Source organism: Salmo trutta, chromosome 24 (genome assembly GCF_901001165.1).
Source record: "Salmo trutta chromosome 24, fSalTru1.1, whole genome shotgun sequence".
NCBI classification, from domain to species: domain Eukaryota; kingdom Metazoa; phylum Chordata; class Actinopteri; order Salmoniformes; family Salmonidae; genus Salmo; species Salmo trutta.
In genome coordinates, this window is record NC_042980.1 from 20,952,372 (window position 1) to 20,970,948 (window position 18,577).

General features: G+C 43.2%; 1 protein-coding gene across 3 annotated transcripts in view; it reads right to left on the bottom strand.

The window, feature by feature from the left end:
- LOC115160902 (inactive phospholipase C-like protein 1) overlaps positions 1–18,577 on the bottom strand; it is a 116,247-nt gene that overhangs the window by 21,909 nt on the left and 75,761 nt on the right. For all 3 annotated transcript variants that reach the window (XM_029711417.1, XM_029711418.1, XM_029711416.1), the window contains 3 exons: positions 18,251–18,538; positions 17,671–17,958; positions 11,332–13,011 (listed from right to left, as the gene is read on the bottom strand). In XM_029711417.1, coding sequence (XP_029567277.1) covers positions 11,332–13,011; positions 17,671–17,958; positions 18,251–18,538 — 2,256 coding nt within the window. The remainder of the gene's footprint in view (positions 1–11,331; positions 13,012–17,670; positions 17,959–18,250; positions 18,539–18,577) is intronic.

Here is an 18,577-nt window from a genome sequence, read left to right on the forward strand (position 1 = left end):
CATACCACCCTCATGGAGTCTGTTTCTGACCGTTTGAGCAGACACATGCACATTTGTGGCCTGCTGGAGGTCATTTTGCAGGGCTCGGGCAGTGCTTCTCCTGCTCCTCCTTGCACAAAGGAGGAGGTAGCGGTCCTGCTGCTGGGTTGTTGCCCTCCTACGGCCTCCTCCACGTCTCCTGATGTACTGGCCTGTCTCCTGGTAGCGCCTCCATGCTCTGGACACTACGCTGACAGACACAGCAAACCTTCTTGCCACAGCTCGCATTGATGTGCCATCCTGGATGAGCTGCACTACCTGAGCCACTTGTGTGGGTTGTAGACTCCGTCTCATCCTACCACTAGAGTGAAAGCACCGCCAGCATTCAAAAGTGACCAAAACATCAGCCAGGAAGCATAGGAACTGAGAAGTGGTCTGTGGTCCCCACCTGCAGAACCACTCCTTTATTGGGGGTGTCTTGCTAATTGCCTATAATTTCCACCTGTTGTCTATTCCATTTGCACAACAGCATGTGAAATTTATTGTCAATCAGTGTTGCTTCATAAGTGGACAGTTTGATTTCACAGAAGTGTGATTGAGTTGGAGTTACATTGTGTTGTTTAAGTGTTCCTTTATTTTTTTGAGCAGTGGTAGTTTGAGTTGTTTAACACTTTTTGGTTACAATATGATTCCATATGTATTATTCTCAGTTTTGATGTTTTCACTATTATTCTACAATTTAGAAAATAGTAAAAATAAAGAAAAACCCTTGAATGAGTAGGTGTGTCCAAACTTTTGACTGGTACTGTATATTAGAGCTGGCTTTAGGCACTTATAAAGTCACAGATCTCCACATAATGTTAACATCAGCCACTAATATCTTACTTCAGTATTGTCTATAGCAGTTTCGGGGGGGGGGGGGGGGGGGGGGGGGCAGAGAAGGGGATGGGAGGCTGCTCAATGATTGGCTGGGTGTGTCATACAATGTATCAAAATTCCAACTGCAAGCTCAGATTCTCACTCAACTGTACCACTAATATGAAAATGTACCACAGACTTGTAGACTACTATGCACTGAAAAACATTTAATGTTACATATCAAAGCTTAACATTAAAATATGTGATTTCAAATGATTAAGTTAAATTCAGATAGGCCTGTTATTTGCTCTCTAACACAAACATAAAATGTGTTGTTGTTGCTGTAGACCTTTTCACAGATCTAGGAGCAGTTGACCTCCACAGAATGTGAACATTAGCCTCTAATATCTGACATCAGTATAGTTTATAGAAGTGTATCTGTCTGTCTGTGTCTTTCAGTTTCTGTTTAGACTACATCAAATATTGAGAAGCTGTGCAGCCACACCATGTTCAATCATGTTAACTAATTAGCTAGCTAGCTAGCTGACAATCTGGTTTACCTGTAGCATATAAACATTTGTTGGCACAGAAAGAAAGAGGATATAAAAAATGATTGATCAAATTCCTCCTGCCACTATCTGACTGGGTTAATAACTTCATATTAATATTAAGTTAATATGGACCCATTGTCTTAGACTTGAACTCTTGGACCGAAAACTGGGACTCTGATTTCAGCCATAGGGACTTGTGACTCGACTCTTGACTCAAACATTGGTGACTTTGACTCAACTCAGAGTTAGCGATAGGGTCTTGTGAATTGACTCGGACGTATGCTTTAGTGACTCGACTACAACACTGCTGCCATTACATGGCTACTACTACTGCTACAACTAACAATTCTAGCAAGGGGTACACCAGCTTGGATACACTTTTCTGCTGCTCCCTCAAAAGCATTAAGCAGACATTTTGATTATACCTCCCTCCACACAACTCCCTGTTGGGGTGAGTCTATCTACAAATAAACACAGCAAGAGGATTACAACAGCTAACACAGGAAGCTGAAATCCTGGGGTCCGCCTTATGTTCCCTCAGTTCTACCCCAGTTTGAAAAGGTGCTTTTCATCCATGACCAGGCCATGTTTCGGCCATTGTGCCGCACTAGGCAAGACAATTGCAGACCTTCTCCAATCCGGCAAAGAAATAGGCCTATAGTGTACAGTGTCCGCCTATAATGTCATTTTATAACTATGCCTACCATAAGATAGCCTACCATTTGTAAATCATGCAGTTGCGTTGGCTTTATTAACATAGTCCTGATTCCTGACAAAAGCTTATAGGGACTTGTCCTTTAAGATATGAACATCAGCTACCCATCAGCTACCCAAGTTTATTATGAGTTTTCTTGAGACTTTTTGCGAAGACATCAATGCTGATGTAAAGGCCTACGTCTTCACAGCAGTACAAACCTGAAATCACTTATGATCATTACATTTTATTCCACATAGTGAAACCAGGGGTCTAGTGGAGGGTAAATGCAAATAGGATTAAAAAAAAGGCCTGTTATGAGAGAAAAAGAGAGATTGTGAGATTAACTGAGTGCCTATAGTGAGAGATGGCTGTTAATATTGCTAGGCTGTTTGATCTGTGAGTAGGTAGTGAAACTGATTGCTGAGGAGTTAGGTTGCTAGTTAGAATCTTAACCTGCCATAAGCTACTTTTGTGTCAGCAAGTCTTCCCAGTGAAAAATGTCCATATCCACCACTCCATCTCTCATGTACAGACCATGTACAGACCATGTACAGCTGCACTTAACACCTCACTGATACTGATTGTGTAAGCTACAAACCCAAACTGTCTAAGGAAATGTAGCTAACAGTGATAACATTGCACACATATATTCAGAAATCTGCGCTGATGGAATCATTGTTATGCATGTCTACTCTCCATAATTTCCGCTCAAGAACCTGCCCCTCCCCCACTGCAGAGTGCACAAAAGTACCAAACTACCAAAGGTTTCGCAGGTCAACACAGTTCCCCCTCCCCCATGCTGCAGTGACAAATCTCTGCCAGGGTTGCCATGTATGCTCTTTTGTCTTTTATTGACGTACTTTTAAAACTTTGCTGCAGGTGAAAGGTTTTGGTCGCTGGGTGCAAGTTTTTATACTACTTCTATATTGCAACGTTATCAACATGGTATTTAAAAAAAAATCCATTAATTTCCCTGTAATCTGCTGAAATGGTAATAGTTTTCAGGCTTTGAAGGCGGGGTTTGAATGGACCTCCTAGAAATTTGAAATTGACCTGGCAAGCCTGTCTCTGCCTTGAGCATGATCACAACTAAAGTAGCTGTGCAACACGTTTTTTAAGGAAAAGGAGGAAGGTTGAAGACGTTCGCATTCATGCAAGAAGGATAGCTATTAACTAAACTGTTACCCAATATTTTAGCTAAAATTGTATTTGTTGTATTGGCAAGCAATGCATGTTCCCGTTGTCTTTATTTGTAATTAATGTTAGCTCACGTATGTCTTTTGGTGGAATCCAACATGCATTGACAATATCCGAAAACCGCATTGTGTCAGATATACTGCTTCATGAGATTGAAATTGGTAGGCTTATCCAAACAATTCATTAATGTGCAATTGTTACTTTGCATGTTTTTACCTTATACTTATTTACTGCTTGCTAATGATTAGCGTGCTAGCTAATGATTAGCGTGCTAGCTAGCGGTTAGCGTAATAGCTAGCGGTTAGTATGCTAGTTTAGCATAAATGGTAAACATGTCTTTGATTCAGAATACATGATTGTGGTTAACCCAATGTTACGTTCATTGGAAAATAATATTGCTAGTGTAACTTTAATTGGCTTTCAAGCTAACTAGAAAAGCCAGTTCATTTTCATCTGTTTTGTCAAGTCATAAGCATGCATGTGTGCTGAAATATTGAAATAAATCCCCTCATTAAATGATTTTATTTAAGTTTTAGCAGTTTTTTATCGCCCTTTCTTACCCAAAGAGAAATAAGTTGCTAGTTATTTTGGCTTTGCACGTAAAAGAGTGAAACACCACAACAGGAATAAGGATTGTGGAAAGTGTAAAATTTGGTAGGACTGTGCCAATTCACATGCCTTGCTTTAGCCATATCACTCATACTGTTTCTCGTTTAGTCCATCCATAAAAGCAGATCAGCTTTAGTTGCAACCAGGAACTTGCATAATGTGCTTATGTTATGCTTAAACTTGCTTTTTTTTACCTTGAAAGTCGTCTTAAAAAAAGGAAATTGTAATAGATGTTTGTAGGACCTATATCAGTCAATGATAATTGTCATTGATGTCCCCCAGCCCATCCCCTTTGTTGTGTGCCGAGCAATCTTGTCATTCTTTTAAGTCTCAACCATTCTTTTTGTAACTTGTCTTCCTTTACAAAGGCACTGCAGAGGCTAAGAAGACGCATGGAAACTCTAAAAGAAACATAATTTGAAAAGGAAATAATAAATCCCGAAGCTCAGGTTTGTCAGAAGTTTAGAATGAGGATACTGGGGATGGTTGAATCATATTCAATTGCCTAATTTGCATGACTAATTTCATTTTATTGTATCCTTAGATGTCAGACACCGAGGCTGCCAGTACCTCTGGGTCGATAGTCCATGTGTTGGATGATGCACTGCCGTTGATCAGAACAGACAGCGTATACGTAAGTTAGTGTCATTCAACACCAGCACATACTGTAAGTTCTTGTGAATCAGTTTTGTAAATCAAAGACATGCAAGTCTGCGCTTTCATCCCATATTAATTGTATTATAACAAAATATAAAGTAGAGGAGCACAGAGCCATAACTAATCAAAATGTGCCAGTGTCCAAATACTTTGTGTTATCTGTCTAGTTATCCAATATACTTTTTTCCTGCAATACAGTTGACCATAGCTATGCTTGGATACAAGACTGATGACTCAATAACCAGTATTGACAACAGTGAAGATGGTTATGTCCCAGGGCCATCAGGATCATCAGATGAAGGCAATTTCTATGAAGAAAATCTGACAGGTATGTCTATACCTTACATACACATGGACCTATTCTTAATTACAATGTCCTGTTTGAAAATGACATGTTTTCCACTGATGTTTTCCAGGAGAGATGTCATTGGTTCGGGCCAAACAGCCAATGACAAAGGGAAAGCTGGGGCAAAAGAGAGACTCACACGTTAAGCATGTTTCCTGCTGCCTTCAGTCAGTGCATTTTCACTCTGTAGTCAAATAAAATACAATTTTATTGGTCACATACACATGGTTAGTAGATGTTAATGTGAGTGTAGCGAAATGGTTGTGCTTCTAGTTCCGACCGTGCAGTAATATCTAACAAGTAATCTAACAATTTCACAACAACTACCTTATACACACAAGTGTAAAGGAATGATTAAGAATATGTACATATAAATATATGGATGAGCGATGGCCGAACGGCATAGGCAAGATGCAGTAGATGGTATAGAGTACAGTATATACATATGAGGATCAGCGGGGTGGACATGTTTCCTACCCTTACCACCTGTAGGTGGCCCGTCAGAAAGTCCAGGACCCAGTTGCACTGGGCGGTGGGTCTCGAGCTTAATGACGAGTTTGGAGGGTACTATGGTGTTAAATGCTGAGCTGTAATCGATGAACAGCATTCTTACATAGGTATTCCTCTTGTCCAGATGGGTCAGGGCAGTGTGATTGCGATTGCGTTGTCTGTGGACCTATTGGGGCGGTAAGCAAATTGGAGTGGGTCTAGGGTGTCAGGTAGGGTGGAGGTGATATGGTCCTTGACTAGTCTCTCAAAGCACTTCATGATGACGGAAGTGAGTGCTACGGGGCGGTAGTCATTTAGCTCAGTTACCTTAGCTTTCTTGGGAACAGGAACAATGGTGGACCTCTTGAAGCATGTGGGAACAGCAGACTGGGATAGGGATTGATTGAATATGATTTAACTTTTTTCAAGAAGTCAGCAACTTTAGGTGATTTCCTCATAATAGATTTTTTTTCTAACTCCTGAGTGTAATTTCTGTGCTTCTATGATGTCTGGAAAGCATGGTCCTCAAAAGGTATGTATTTGTGAGGAGTCCTAAATTGGTTAGAAATACAAGACTGTGTGTGTTCCTTCCTGTGCTGTGAGTTATAACCATATTAGGTCTTCAGGCTCTTAGTGACAGGAAGCAAACAATCTCAACCAGCTAAAGGCATTAATTCCTGAGGACGGATGTATGAGTGTGCGTGTATTAGAATGTGTGAGTATGAGTGTATTCTTTGACATGAGTATCATTTTGAGATAAAATCCAAATACAGGATTAAAGGTCGACCGATTAATCGGAATGGCCGATTTCAAGTTTTCATAACAATCGGAAATCGTTATTTTTGGACACCGATTTTTTTTGTTGACCTTTATTTAACTAGGCAAGTCAGTTAAGAACACATTCTTATTTTCAATGACGGCCTAGGAACGGTGGGTTAACTGCCTTGTTCAGGGGCAGAACGACAGATTTTTACCGTGTCAGCTTGGGGATTCAATCTTGCAACCTTACGGTTAACTAGTCCAACGCTCTAACCACCTGCTTTACATTGCACTCCACGAGGAGCCTGCCTGTTACGAGAATGCAGTAAGAAGCCAAAGTAAGTTGCTAGCTAGCATTAAACTTATCTTATAAAAAACAATCAATCAATCATAATCACTAGTTAACTACACATGGTTGATGATATTATTAGTTTATCTAGTCTGTCCTGCGTTGCATATAATCGCTTAGGTACACGTTGCTCCAACCATAAACATCCATGCCTTTCTTAAAATCAATACACTAGTGTATATATTTTTAAACCTGCATATTTAGTTAATATTGCCTGCTACATGAATTTATTTTAACTAGGGAAAATGTGTCACTTCTCTTGCTAACAGAGTCAGGGTATATGCAGCAGTTTGGGCCGCCTGGCTCGTTGGTTCTGTATTTCACTGACAGGAAAAACGTTTTGTTTTCGAGATGGTAGTTTCCGGATTTGACCATATTAATGACCTAAGGCTCGTATTTCTGTGTGTTATTATGTTATAATTAAGTCTATGATTTGATAGAGCAGTCTGACTGAGCGATGGTAGGCACCAGCAGGCTCGTAAGCATTCATTCATACAGCACTTTTGTGCGTTTGCCAGCAGCCCTTCACAATGCATTGCGCTGTTTATGACTTCAAGCCTGTCAACTCCCAAGATTAGGCTGGTGTAACCGATGTGAAATGGCTAGCTAGTTAGCGGGTGCGCGCTAATAGCGTTTCAAACGTCACTTGCTCTGAGATTTGGAGTAGTTGTTTCCCTTGCTCTGCATGGGTAACGCTGCTTCGAGGGTGGCTGTTGTCGATGTGTTCCTGGTTCGAGCCCAGGTAGGAGCGAGGAGAGGGACGGAAGCTATACTGTTACACTGGCAATACTAAAGTGCCTATAAGAACATCCAATAGTCAAAGGTATATGAAATACAAATAGCTTTTTTACATGGCACATATTGCACTTTTACTTTCTTCTCCAACACTTTGTTTTTGCATTATTTAAACCAAATTGAACATGTTTCATTATTTATTTGAGGCTAAATAGATTTTATTGATGTATTATATTAAGTTAAATAAGTGTTCATTCAGTATTGTTGTAATTGGCATTATTACAAATAAATAAATGTTAAAAAAATCGGCCGATTAATCGGCACAGCTGGTCCTCCAATAATCGGTATCGGCGTTGAAAAATCATAATCGGTCGACCTCTATACAGGATACAACGTAACGTACCAGTACAATCAAATGCTTACTTGCCAGCTCACCCCCAGTCTGTGGGTCTTCTTCCAGATGGGTGTGCATGACTGAATTCTTTCACACTGGTTTCATTTTAATATGTCTGTTATTTCCTGTACTTGAGTCTTTGAGTTGAAGACAGTGTGCAGTATGTTGTGAACATGCTCCTCCCTCCATCCCCCACATGGTACTGCCCACTTGTTGACTACCTATAAACAGAACTGATGGGGAGAGGAAATGGATTCTAGACCGGGGGAGATTGTAGATTATAGACAGGGTGAAGGTTTGCACTCAGAGACCCTTGGCTGAGTCTGTGCTAGTCTAGATTGTTATGTTTTAGGATGGAGCACTATCCATCTAATAGGGCTGCAGTTAATGGATGAAGAACTAGAGAACATGTCAGTCTAAGTGAGCACAGACAGAAGTTTAGGCAGCCAAAGGCTCTGAGTGGGTGACAGAGAGAGACCCAGAGGGTGAACTGTGTGTGAGAGAGAGAGAGAGAAAGAAAGAAAGAAAGACGGTGAAATGTGTGTGAGAGAGAGAGAAAGAGGGTGAAATGTGTGTGAGAGAGAGCGAAAGAGAGAGAATTGTGTGTGTGTGTGAGAGAGAGAATTGTGTGTGTGAGAGAGAGAGAGAGTGTAGGTGAACTTTAGGCTCTACTCATAACTAAGTCCACTCAGGTAGATAGAACCCTCCAGCACTGCTACACACACAAACAAACACACACACTTTCATACACATACATACACGCACACACACACACACACACACACGCAAGCACACACACGTAGCCTGCATCCTATCATGACTGTCTGCTGTGGTGGAGCGTGGACAATGGGTGGGAAATGGGGCATCATGCTTCATGAATGAAGAGGTCAGTCTGAACAGCAACAGAGACAACTCTTTCTATCTCAGCCTCATCCCAAAATGGATGCTATGTGTTTCCAAAAAGGACCCCTTGTGTCTCTGCATTGTTTCCTTCAGCAATCTACACACAATACCCAATAATGAGAAAGCGAAAACAGCCTTTTAGAATTTTTTGCAAATCTATTAAAAATAGAAAATAAATATTCAACCCCTTTGCTATGAGACTCGAAATTGAGCTCAGGTGCATCCTGTTTCCATTGATCATCCTTGAGATGTTTCTACAACTTGATTGGAGTCCACTTGAGGTAAATTCAATTGATTGGACATGATTTAGGAAGGCACACACACACACCTGTCTATATAAGGTCCCACAGTTGACATTGCATGTCAGAGCAAAAACCAAGCCATGATGTCAAAGGAATTGTCCGTAGAGCGCAGATACAAGATTGTGTTGAGGCACAAAACTGGGGAAGGGTACCAAAAAAATATCTGCAGCATTGAAGGTCCCCAAGAACACAGGGGCCTCCATCACTCTTAAATGGAAGATGTTTGGAACCACCAAGACTCATCATAGAGCTGGCCCCCCCAGCCAAACTCAGCAATCAAGGGAGAAGGGCCATGGTCAGGGAGGTGACCAAGAACCTGATGGTCACTCTGACAGAGCTCTAGAGTTCCTCTGTGGAGATGGGAGAACGTTCCAGAAAGACAACCATCTCCGCAGCACTCTACCAATCAGCCCTTTATGATAGAGTGGCCAGACGGAAGCCACTCCTAAGTAAAAGGCACATGAAAGCCCGCTTGGAGTTTGCAAAAAATACACCTAAAGACTCTCAGACCATGAGAAACAAGATTCTCTGGTCTGATGAAACCAAGATTGAACCTGGCACCATCCCCTACAGTGAAGCATGGCGGTGGCAGCATCATGCTGTGGGGATGTTTTTCAGCGGTAGGAACTGGGAGTCTAGTCAGGATCGAGGCAAAGGTGAACGAAGCAAAGTACAGAGAGATCCTAGATAAAAACCTGCTCCAGAGTACTCAGGACCTCACACTGGGGCGAAAGTTCACCTTCCAACAGGACAACAACCCTAAGCACACAGCCAAGACAACACAGGAGTGGCTTGGACAAGTCTCTGAATGTCATTGAGTGGCCCAGCCAGACCCCGGACTTCTCTGGAGAGACCTGAAAATAGCCATGCAGCAACACTCCCCATCCAACCTGACTGAGCTTGAGAGGATGTACAGAGAAGAAGGGGAGAAACTCCCCAAATACAGATGTGCCAAGCTTGTAACGACATACCCAAGAAGACTCAATGCTGTAATCGCTGCCAAAGGATCTTCAACAAAGTAGTGAGTAAAGGGTCTGAATACTTATGTAAATGTGATATTTCAGTTTTTTGTTTTTAATAAATTACAAACATAAAAAAACAAACTGTTTTTGATTTGTCATTATGGGGTATTGTGTGTAGATTGATGAGGGGGAAAAAACTATTTAATCCATTTTTAGAATACGGCTGGAATGTAACAAAATGTGGAAAAAGTCAAGGGGTCTGAATACTTTCCAAAGGCACTGTATCTACCCGCACATGGTCAGGTTCATCTGTGTGTGTAAACCAACTAAAATTCAGAGAAGAGAGGACATTTTGCCTGTCCTCACTTGTAAAAAGGCTATTTTAGGCTTAGGGGTTAGGGTTTGGGTTAAGGTTAGAATTAGGATTAAGGGTTAGTGGTGAGGGTTAGGAGTTAAGGGTTAGGGGTTATGGTTAGGTTTGGGCTAAGGGTTAGGGAAAATATGATTTTGAATGCGAATCAATTGTTGGTTCCCAAAAAGTCCTCAAGTATAGTAAGACATAGCTGTGTGGGTGTGTGTTTGTGTGTGTGGAGTCACGCCACATTACCCTCTAGTCCCCCACCAAGCCTTAGGTTACAGGCCACAGGACTAATGAGCAAAACAGAGCTCAGCCACTGGCTTTAGTTTCTTTCTTACTTGTAAAAAAAATATACGAAACTTTGTAGTTTATATTTTCTTTTCAGTCTTTGGTACAGTATGTTCATTTGAGACAGTAATTCTCCTAACATAAGACAGTGGATAGAAGAAAGAAGTATTGTTATACTCTGCACTACAAACTAGCCTAGCATGCCACACCACTGGTCAACAACACTAAGGCAACTCTCCAACTGTTCCCTCTCCGTTCCCGTGTTTCACATCATGTTTTATAAGCCCTGGCCATCTGTCGTCATAACTAAATCTTCCACAACCGGCTCAGGGGAATCACAATTGCTCTGTCTGTCCGTCGCTATGGGAATGAATACTGTAGTTAACTGTCCTTGGGAGCTGGAAGGACTCTATACAAATAGCACTTATTGTTGAGTATCCTTATAAAACTGATGTTTTATAAGGATACTCAACAATAAGTGCTATTTGTATAGAGTCCTTATCATTATTATCAGTACAGGGACAACATAGACCATAGTCTGTCTAGACTTAGCAGGCAAAACTGGTTGGAATGACTCTCAGTTTCTGATTGTAATGATGTCATTTCAGCGAGTTTTTACTTCCTGTTTTGCCATTAGATGTTTACGTGTATGAACACTCAGCTTGTGGGGCGACCGCGCTCTTAGTCTGAGGTTATGTTGATGAACCCTGCTGTACTTTCACATGTATCTGTAGGTTACACATGTTAATCCCATGTGTAACTCTGTGTTGTTGTTTTTCTCACACTGCTTTGCTTTATCTTGGCCAGGTCACAGTTGTAAATGAGAACTTGTTCTCAACTGGCCTACCTGGTTAAATAAAGGTAAAATAAAAATAAGAATAAATTACTGAACTCTTACCTGAAACTCAAAGGTCTCATCAAACAGTGGGCCATCCTGGTTCTGTGCGGCGGTCCGGGTCCGTTGCTCAGCGCAGTCCGCTGGTACCCCATGCAGCTCCAGAACCACATAGGGATCTATAACCTCTCCTTTGGCCCCAGCGCCCTGTGGCTTGGGCAGGTTGTGGGCGCTGATCACCTTCACCCTAAGGGTCTGAGGGGGCACGCCGGGCACACACCCCTGGGTCACGGCACTGAAATAGGAAACCTCGTCTCTCATGACCCCCGGGCGCAGCACGAAGCCACAGCCCCCGTTCTGGATGAAGCGTCCCCTGTGGAGGTCCAGCATGGCCCCGGGGGTCTGCTGGTTGAGGGCCACCAGCTGGACCCCACCCTTCCAGTACCCCTGGGGGTTGGGGTTGGAGGAGTCCAGGCGGACGGAGCTGGGCCGGACACGGGTCAGGGTACGCTTGGTGAAGCCTACTAGGTCCTCTGGGCTCTCACTGGCCAGCCGGCCTGCTTCTCCCTCCCCCAGGGAGCACAGAGTCCAATAGGCCGAATCAGGGAGTAAGGGCGTGCCCGGCGTTGAGGGGGTGCTGGGTGGGGAGTGCTGCTGTCCTTGTTTCCTTGTTTCTCGGTGGTTGTAGAAGCTACGGCTTCCGGTTCTAGCCACGCTCACCAGATCTGAGAGCTCGCGTTGGAGGCGGAGTCTCCTGGGCTGAGGGGGCGGGGGCACCACTAAAACCACGCCCAGTTCCTCCTCTCCAGGGATGGTCATTCGCCGGCCAGCCAAGGGTCCGCCTCCCCCTATCTCCTCGTCCTCCTCTGATACCTCTCCCTCGGACCCCTCCTCTTCAGGGGGTAGCTTCTTCCCCACCAGCAGCACCCGGCCCTTCAGCTGCTCTGGGGAGGGCAGGGTGGTGGCTCGCCCCACCGGGCTGACCGGCAGGGCCTCAGGGGTGTAGAGACGTGTAGAGAACACCTTCCTCAGGTGCTGGGCTAAGGTACGCTGCTGGGAGGGGGAACAGCGCTGGCACAGGTAGAGCAGCAGTGGGTAGGGCGAGGTCAGGAAGGCATACTTATTCACCACCTCCAGGGCACTGCGAATGGTGACAGGAGCGTGGTGGTGATGGTGGTGGTGGCGGTGGGCATCAGGACCATAGTCTACCCCCAGGAGAGGCTCCCCCTCTGGGCCGTCTGTCACCCCCAGCTCCAGGCAACGACACCCGGCCTGAAGAGCCCTGGTCAAACCCCCTAGATCAGCCCTCCCATGGACCTGGTCATCCAGGAGATAGGACCGATAGGACGCACTGATGTAGTAGTGGGACAGGGGCAAGCTCATATCCTGACACACTCCCTGGTGCTCCACGTCAAACAGCTGGCACTCTGGAGACTGCAGGTAACGGGCAAAGCCGTCAAGCCCCAGCAAGCCTCTCTCTCGGCCTGGTCTGGAGGGCTCAAAGCGTAGGACCAGCTCCAAACAGCCCTCAGCTGTGGCCAGGGACAGGCCCTGCTCCGTCTCCAGAAAGAGACGAAGGTCCTGGGCGTCCAGACACTCGCGGTCCTTAGAGAGCTGGACCAATAGGAAATAGACATCTGGGCGCGTGCAGAGTTCGCAGAAGGCCTCCTGGAACTCCTCGCGTGTCACGTGAGACGTCAGCTTCTCTTTGCTGCGCTGGATCTCCTTGAACCTCAGACGCACCTGGAGAGAAGGAGGGAAGAGGGAGAGGATGGATGGATGGATACAAAGGGAGCAGGAGATAGATGAGAAGAACAGGTTTAGAAAGGGCAGTCGGATTTTAATACTCCACAGAATGGATGAATTACTGAGCTACAATATTCAATAATGTCTAATGACTGAAAAAGACAGGATGTCATTGGTAAGTCAATTCCATCCGTTCCAATCAATGCATTGGATCAAATTTGAGGTGAATTAATTGTTATAATATTTTATTGCTCATTATTTTTCCACAAATTAACTTAATTTAATTTCAGGTAATTTCCATCTTGGAACAGATATGAAAGTCACCCTGGTTATATGGCTTAGCATACTACTCTACCTCGTGCCCCTGGCCTACCCTTCCATGCATGCCAAACTGACTGCAGGAGAGTCTGGACATCTACACGCACACACACACACACACACACACACACACACACACACAGGCAGCTGTACTGGCTTCACAGCATGCTTCAAAACCAGGGCCTGAGCGTTGATTCAAACAGATTAGCTATGGAGCCGTGTGCTCACACACACATACCTCTGATTGGCTTTATTTAGGTCTGTGTATTTTCAGCTGCTATCTGACTCCATCTCCACCTCCTCTCCTGCTTTTGTTTGTCAAGAGAATATCCCAAAATATATTCACCCATCCTTGCAAAAATGACCAGTGGCATGTATCAGCTTACTTTAATGTTAGGTCGATCGCAGTCCTTTAGATTTACTGTCTATACAGTACATTCAGAAAGTACATTTTGTTGTGTTACAACCTGAACTTAAAATTGATTAAATTAAGATTTTTTTTGTCACTGGCCTACACACAATAACACATAATGTCAAAGTGGAAGAGTGTTTTTCAACATTTTTCAAAATTAAGCAAATATGAAATGAAATGTCTTGAATTATTCAACCACTTTGTTATGGCAATACTAAATACGTTTAGGAGTAAAAATTAGCTTGCATGGACTCATTCTGTGTGCAATAATAGTGTTTAACATGATTTTTGTATGACTACCTCATCTCTGTACCCCACACATACAATTATTTGTAAAGTCCCTCTCTCAAGCAGTGAATTTTAAACACAGATTCAACCACAAAGACCAGGGAGGTTTTCCCAATTCCTCACAAAGAAGGGCACCTATTGGTCAATGAGTTTAAAGAATATCACACATTGAATATCCCTTTGAGCATGGTGAAGTTATTAATTACACTTTGGTTGGTGTATCAATACACCCAGTCACTACAAAGACACAGGCATCCTTCCTAACTCAGTTGCCAGAGAGGAAGAAAACCTCTCTGGGATTTCACCATGAGGCCAATGGGGACTTTAAAACAGTTACAGAGTTTAATGGCTGTGAAAGGAGAAGTCTGAGGAGGGATCAACAACATTGTAGATACTCTACAATACTAACCTAATTGACAAAGTGAAAAGAAGGAAGCCTGTACAGAATAAAAATATAACATGCATCCTGTTTGCAACAAGTCATACTGCAACAAATGTTTTGTCCTGAATACAAAGTGTTATGTTTGGGAAATCCAATGCAACACATTACTGAGTACCACTCTTCATATGTTTATGCATAGTGGTGGCTGCATCATGTTATGGGTATGCTTGTAATTGTTAAGTACAGGGGAGTTTTTCAGGATAGAAAATAAATGGAATGGAGCTAAGCACAGGCAAAATCCTAGAGGAAAACCTGGTTCAGTCTGCTTTCCATCAGACACTGGGAGATGAATTCACCTTTCAGCAGGACAATAACCTAAAACACATGGGCAAATCTACACTGGAGTTGCTTACCAACAAGACAGTGAATGTTCCTGAGTGGCCAAGTTACAGTTTTGACTTAAATCTACTTTAAAATCTATGGCAACACCTGAAAATGGTTGTCTAGCAATGATCAACAACCAATTTCACAGAATTGAAGAATTTTGAAAATAATATTGGGCAAATGTTGTACAATCCAGGTGTGGAGAGCTCTTAGAGACTTACAGTACTCAGAAAGACTCTCAGCTGTAATCACTGCCAAAAGTGCCTCTACAAAATATTGACTCAGGGTTGTTAATACTTATGTAAATGACATATTTCTGTATTTCATTTTCAATGAATTAGCAAAAATGTCCTAAAACAAGTTTTCACTTTGTCGTTATGGGGTGTTGTGTGTAGATGGGTGAGAAAATGCTTTAATTCAGGCTGTACCACAACAACAATGTGGAATAAGTCAAGGGGTATGAATCCTCAGTGTTTCTCTCTGAGGTACATTGAGGCATTGTGCTCTACTCAGGGTTCTGTGTGGACTCCTACTGAGAGGTGTGATGGGTAGGAAGTAGAAAACCCAGGTGTGACTACACAGCAATAGACTCAATCTATATACCCATCATGGTGCTAAGTACAGTATGTAACACTTGCAAAGGTTAGATATCCACCTACAGCATGTTCCATTTGTACATTAGATATCAATCAAATCAATCAATCAAATGTATTTATAAAGCCCTTCTTACATCAGTTGATATCTCAAAGTGCTGTACAGAAACCCAGCCTAAAACCCCAAACAACAAGCAATGTAGGGGTGGCTAGGAAAAACTCCCTAGAAAGGCCAAAACCTATGATGAAACCTAGAGAGGAACCAGGCTATGAAGGGTGGCCAGTCCTCTTCTGGCTGTGCCGGGTGGAGATTATAACAGAACATGGCCAAGATGTTCAAATGTTCAAAGATGACCAGCAGGGACAAATAATAATATCCACCTACAGCATGTTCCAGTTATACACTAGATATCCACCTACAGCATGTTCATTTCTACATTAGATATCCACCTACAGCATGTTCCATTTCTACACTAGATATCCACCTACAGCATGTTCCAGTTATACACTAGATATCCACCTACAGCATGTTCATTTCTACATTAGATATCCACCTACAGCATGTTCCATTTATACACTAGATATCCACCTACAGCATGTTCATTTATACACTAGATATCCACCTACAGCATGTTCCATTTGTACACTAGATATCCACCTACAGCATGTTCCATTTCTACACTAGATATCCACCTACAGCATGTTCCATTTCTACACTAGATATCCACCTACAGCATGTTCCATTTATACACTAGATATCCACCTACAGCATGTTCCATTTCTACACTAGATATCCACCTACAGCATGTTCCATTTCTACACTAGATATCCACCTACAGCATGTTCCATTTATACACTAGATATCCACCTACAGCATGTTCCATTTCTACATTAGATATCCACCTACAGCATGTTCCAGTTATACACTAGATATCCATCTATAGCATGTTCCATTTCTACACTAGATATCCACCTACAGCATGTTCCATTTATACACTAGATATCCACCTACAGCATGTTCCATTTCTACACTAGATATCCACCTACAGCATGTTCATTTCTACATTAGATATCCACCTACAGCATGTTCCATTTCTACACTAGATATCCACCTACAGCATATTCCATTTCTACACTAGATATCCACCTACAGCATGTTCCATTTCTACATTAGATATCCACCTACAGCATGTTCCATTTCTACATTAGATATCCACCTACAGCATGTTCCAGTTATACACTAGATATCCATCTATAGCATGTTCCATTTCTACACTAGATATCCACCTACAGCATGTTCCATTTATACACTAGATATCCACCTACAGCATGTTCCATTTCTACACTAGATATCCACCTACAGCATGTTCATTTCTACATTAGATATCCACCTACAGCATGTTCCATTTCTACACTAGATATCCACCTACAGCATGTTCATTTCTACATTAGATATCCACCTACAGCATGTTCCATTTCTACACTAGATATCCACCTACAGCATGTTCCATTTCTACATTAGATATCCACCTACAGCATGTTCCATTTCTACACTAGATATCCACCTACAGCATGTTCATTTCTACATTAGATATCCACCTACAGCATGTTCCATTTCTACACTAGATATCCACCTACAGCATGTTCCATTTCTACATTAGATATCCACCTACAGCATGTTCCATTTCTACACTAGATATCCACCTACAGCATGTTCCATTTCTATACTAGATATCCACCTACAGCATGTTCCATTTCTACATTAGATATCCACCTACAGCATGTTCCATTTCTACACTAGATATCCACCTACAGCATGTTCCATTTCTACACTAGATATCCACCTACAGCATGTTCCATTTCTATACTAGATATAGCTATGAAGACAATCATTTTTGTAATTAAAGCTGTTATACTAACTGTTGCTATCATCATTATCAGGGTTGGGGGTAGTTCAACAGAAAACAAAGTGCGATAATTAACTGAATTGGAAACGGAATAGACCTCAACCCTGATCATCTCTAAACCTTTCTACTTCCTCTAATGTTACTACCCGTCCTCTTACCTCAGCTTCCTTGATGCCATGACAGACCTTACAGATGGTTAGGCAGCTATGAAGACAATCGTGTTTTCTATTTCAAGCTAGACCATTGCTCTCTCTCTAGTGTAACTGTACACTCACATGCGCACACACACACACACACACACACACACACACACACACACACACACACACACACACTGTACAAGCATGCACACATACACACACAGACACTCACCTTAGCCTCCTTGATGCCAGGACACAGCTTACAGATGGTTGCCACGGCCGTATCCTCTGCGACGATCCCATACCCGTCTTCATCCACCTCGGCAAACTCTGCGGCCAGCCATTCACTCCTCATCTTACTGCCGAGGCTACCCTCCCCTATGATGCTCCCCTCTCCCAGACCTCCTCCCCCGCCTGCCCCCCCTCCATGCCCGATGGCAGAGGGGTGGGACACCAGGTAACGGAGCCCTGTCACCCAGATGTTGGCCACGTCGGCTGAAAGAGCCACCAGGTCCAGAGACTGGGACATACAAATACACATCACATTAAATCTAAAAGTTTTCTCAAGTAAAACCATCAAATTAAAAACATTTGGAAAAATGAGATAAAAGAGATTAATAAAGTAATATCATTAAAAACACAAAGGCTGTCTATGATGATTTAAAAACCTCAGTGTTATCTGCCTTTGCCTGACTGCCAGTCTGTTTCTGCTCTCTTGCCAACTACTTGGCATCACAATTCCCAAAGGAGTTGTCAAGGCAGCACAAACTGATCTGGGACCAGGTTAGTGTCTGCCCCTCTTCCCCTCCTACCTGGTAGTCATCCCCGTGGATAATAGAGAAGGCAGCCTCCTCAGCCAGGTGTTCTGCAGCAGGTCCGTTATGGAGGAAGGTCTCAGTGCTCTTCCCCGTCCTAACCTCCCTGATAGTGGCCATGTCCAGGCGGGCGCGCTCCCCATCCTTCTTAGAGGGCTCCCAGCGCAGGCAGCTGAGGTCCAGGTCCAGGGTGTAGAAACGACTGTAGATCCGGGAGTTGGGACGCACCTTCTTCAGCTCACAGCCCCCCTGCATGAAGGCCAGGCAGTCGGCCGCGCTGCTCACCTGGAGGAGGGGGAAGGAGAATACATTTCAATTGAATCC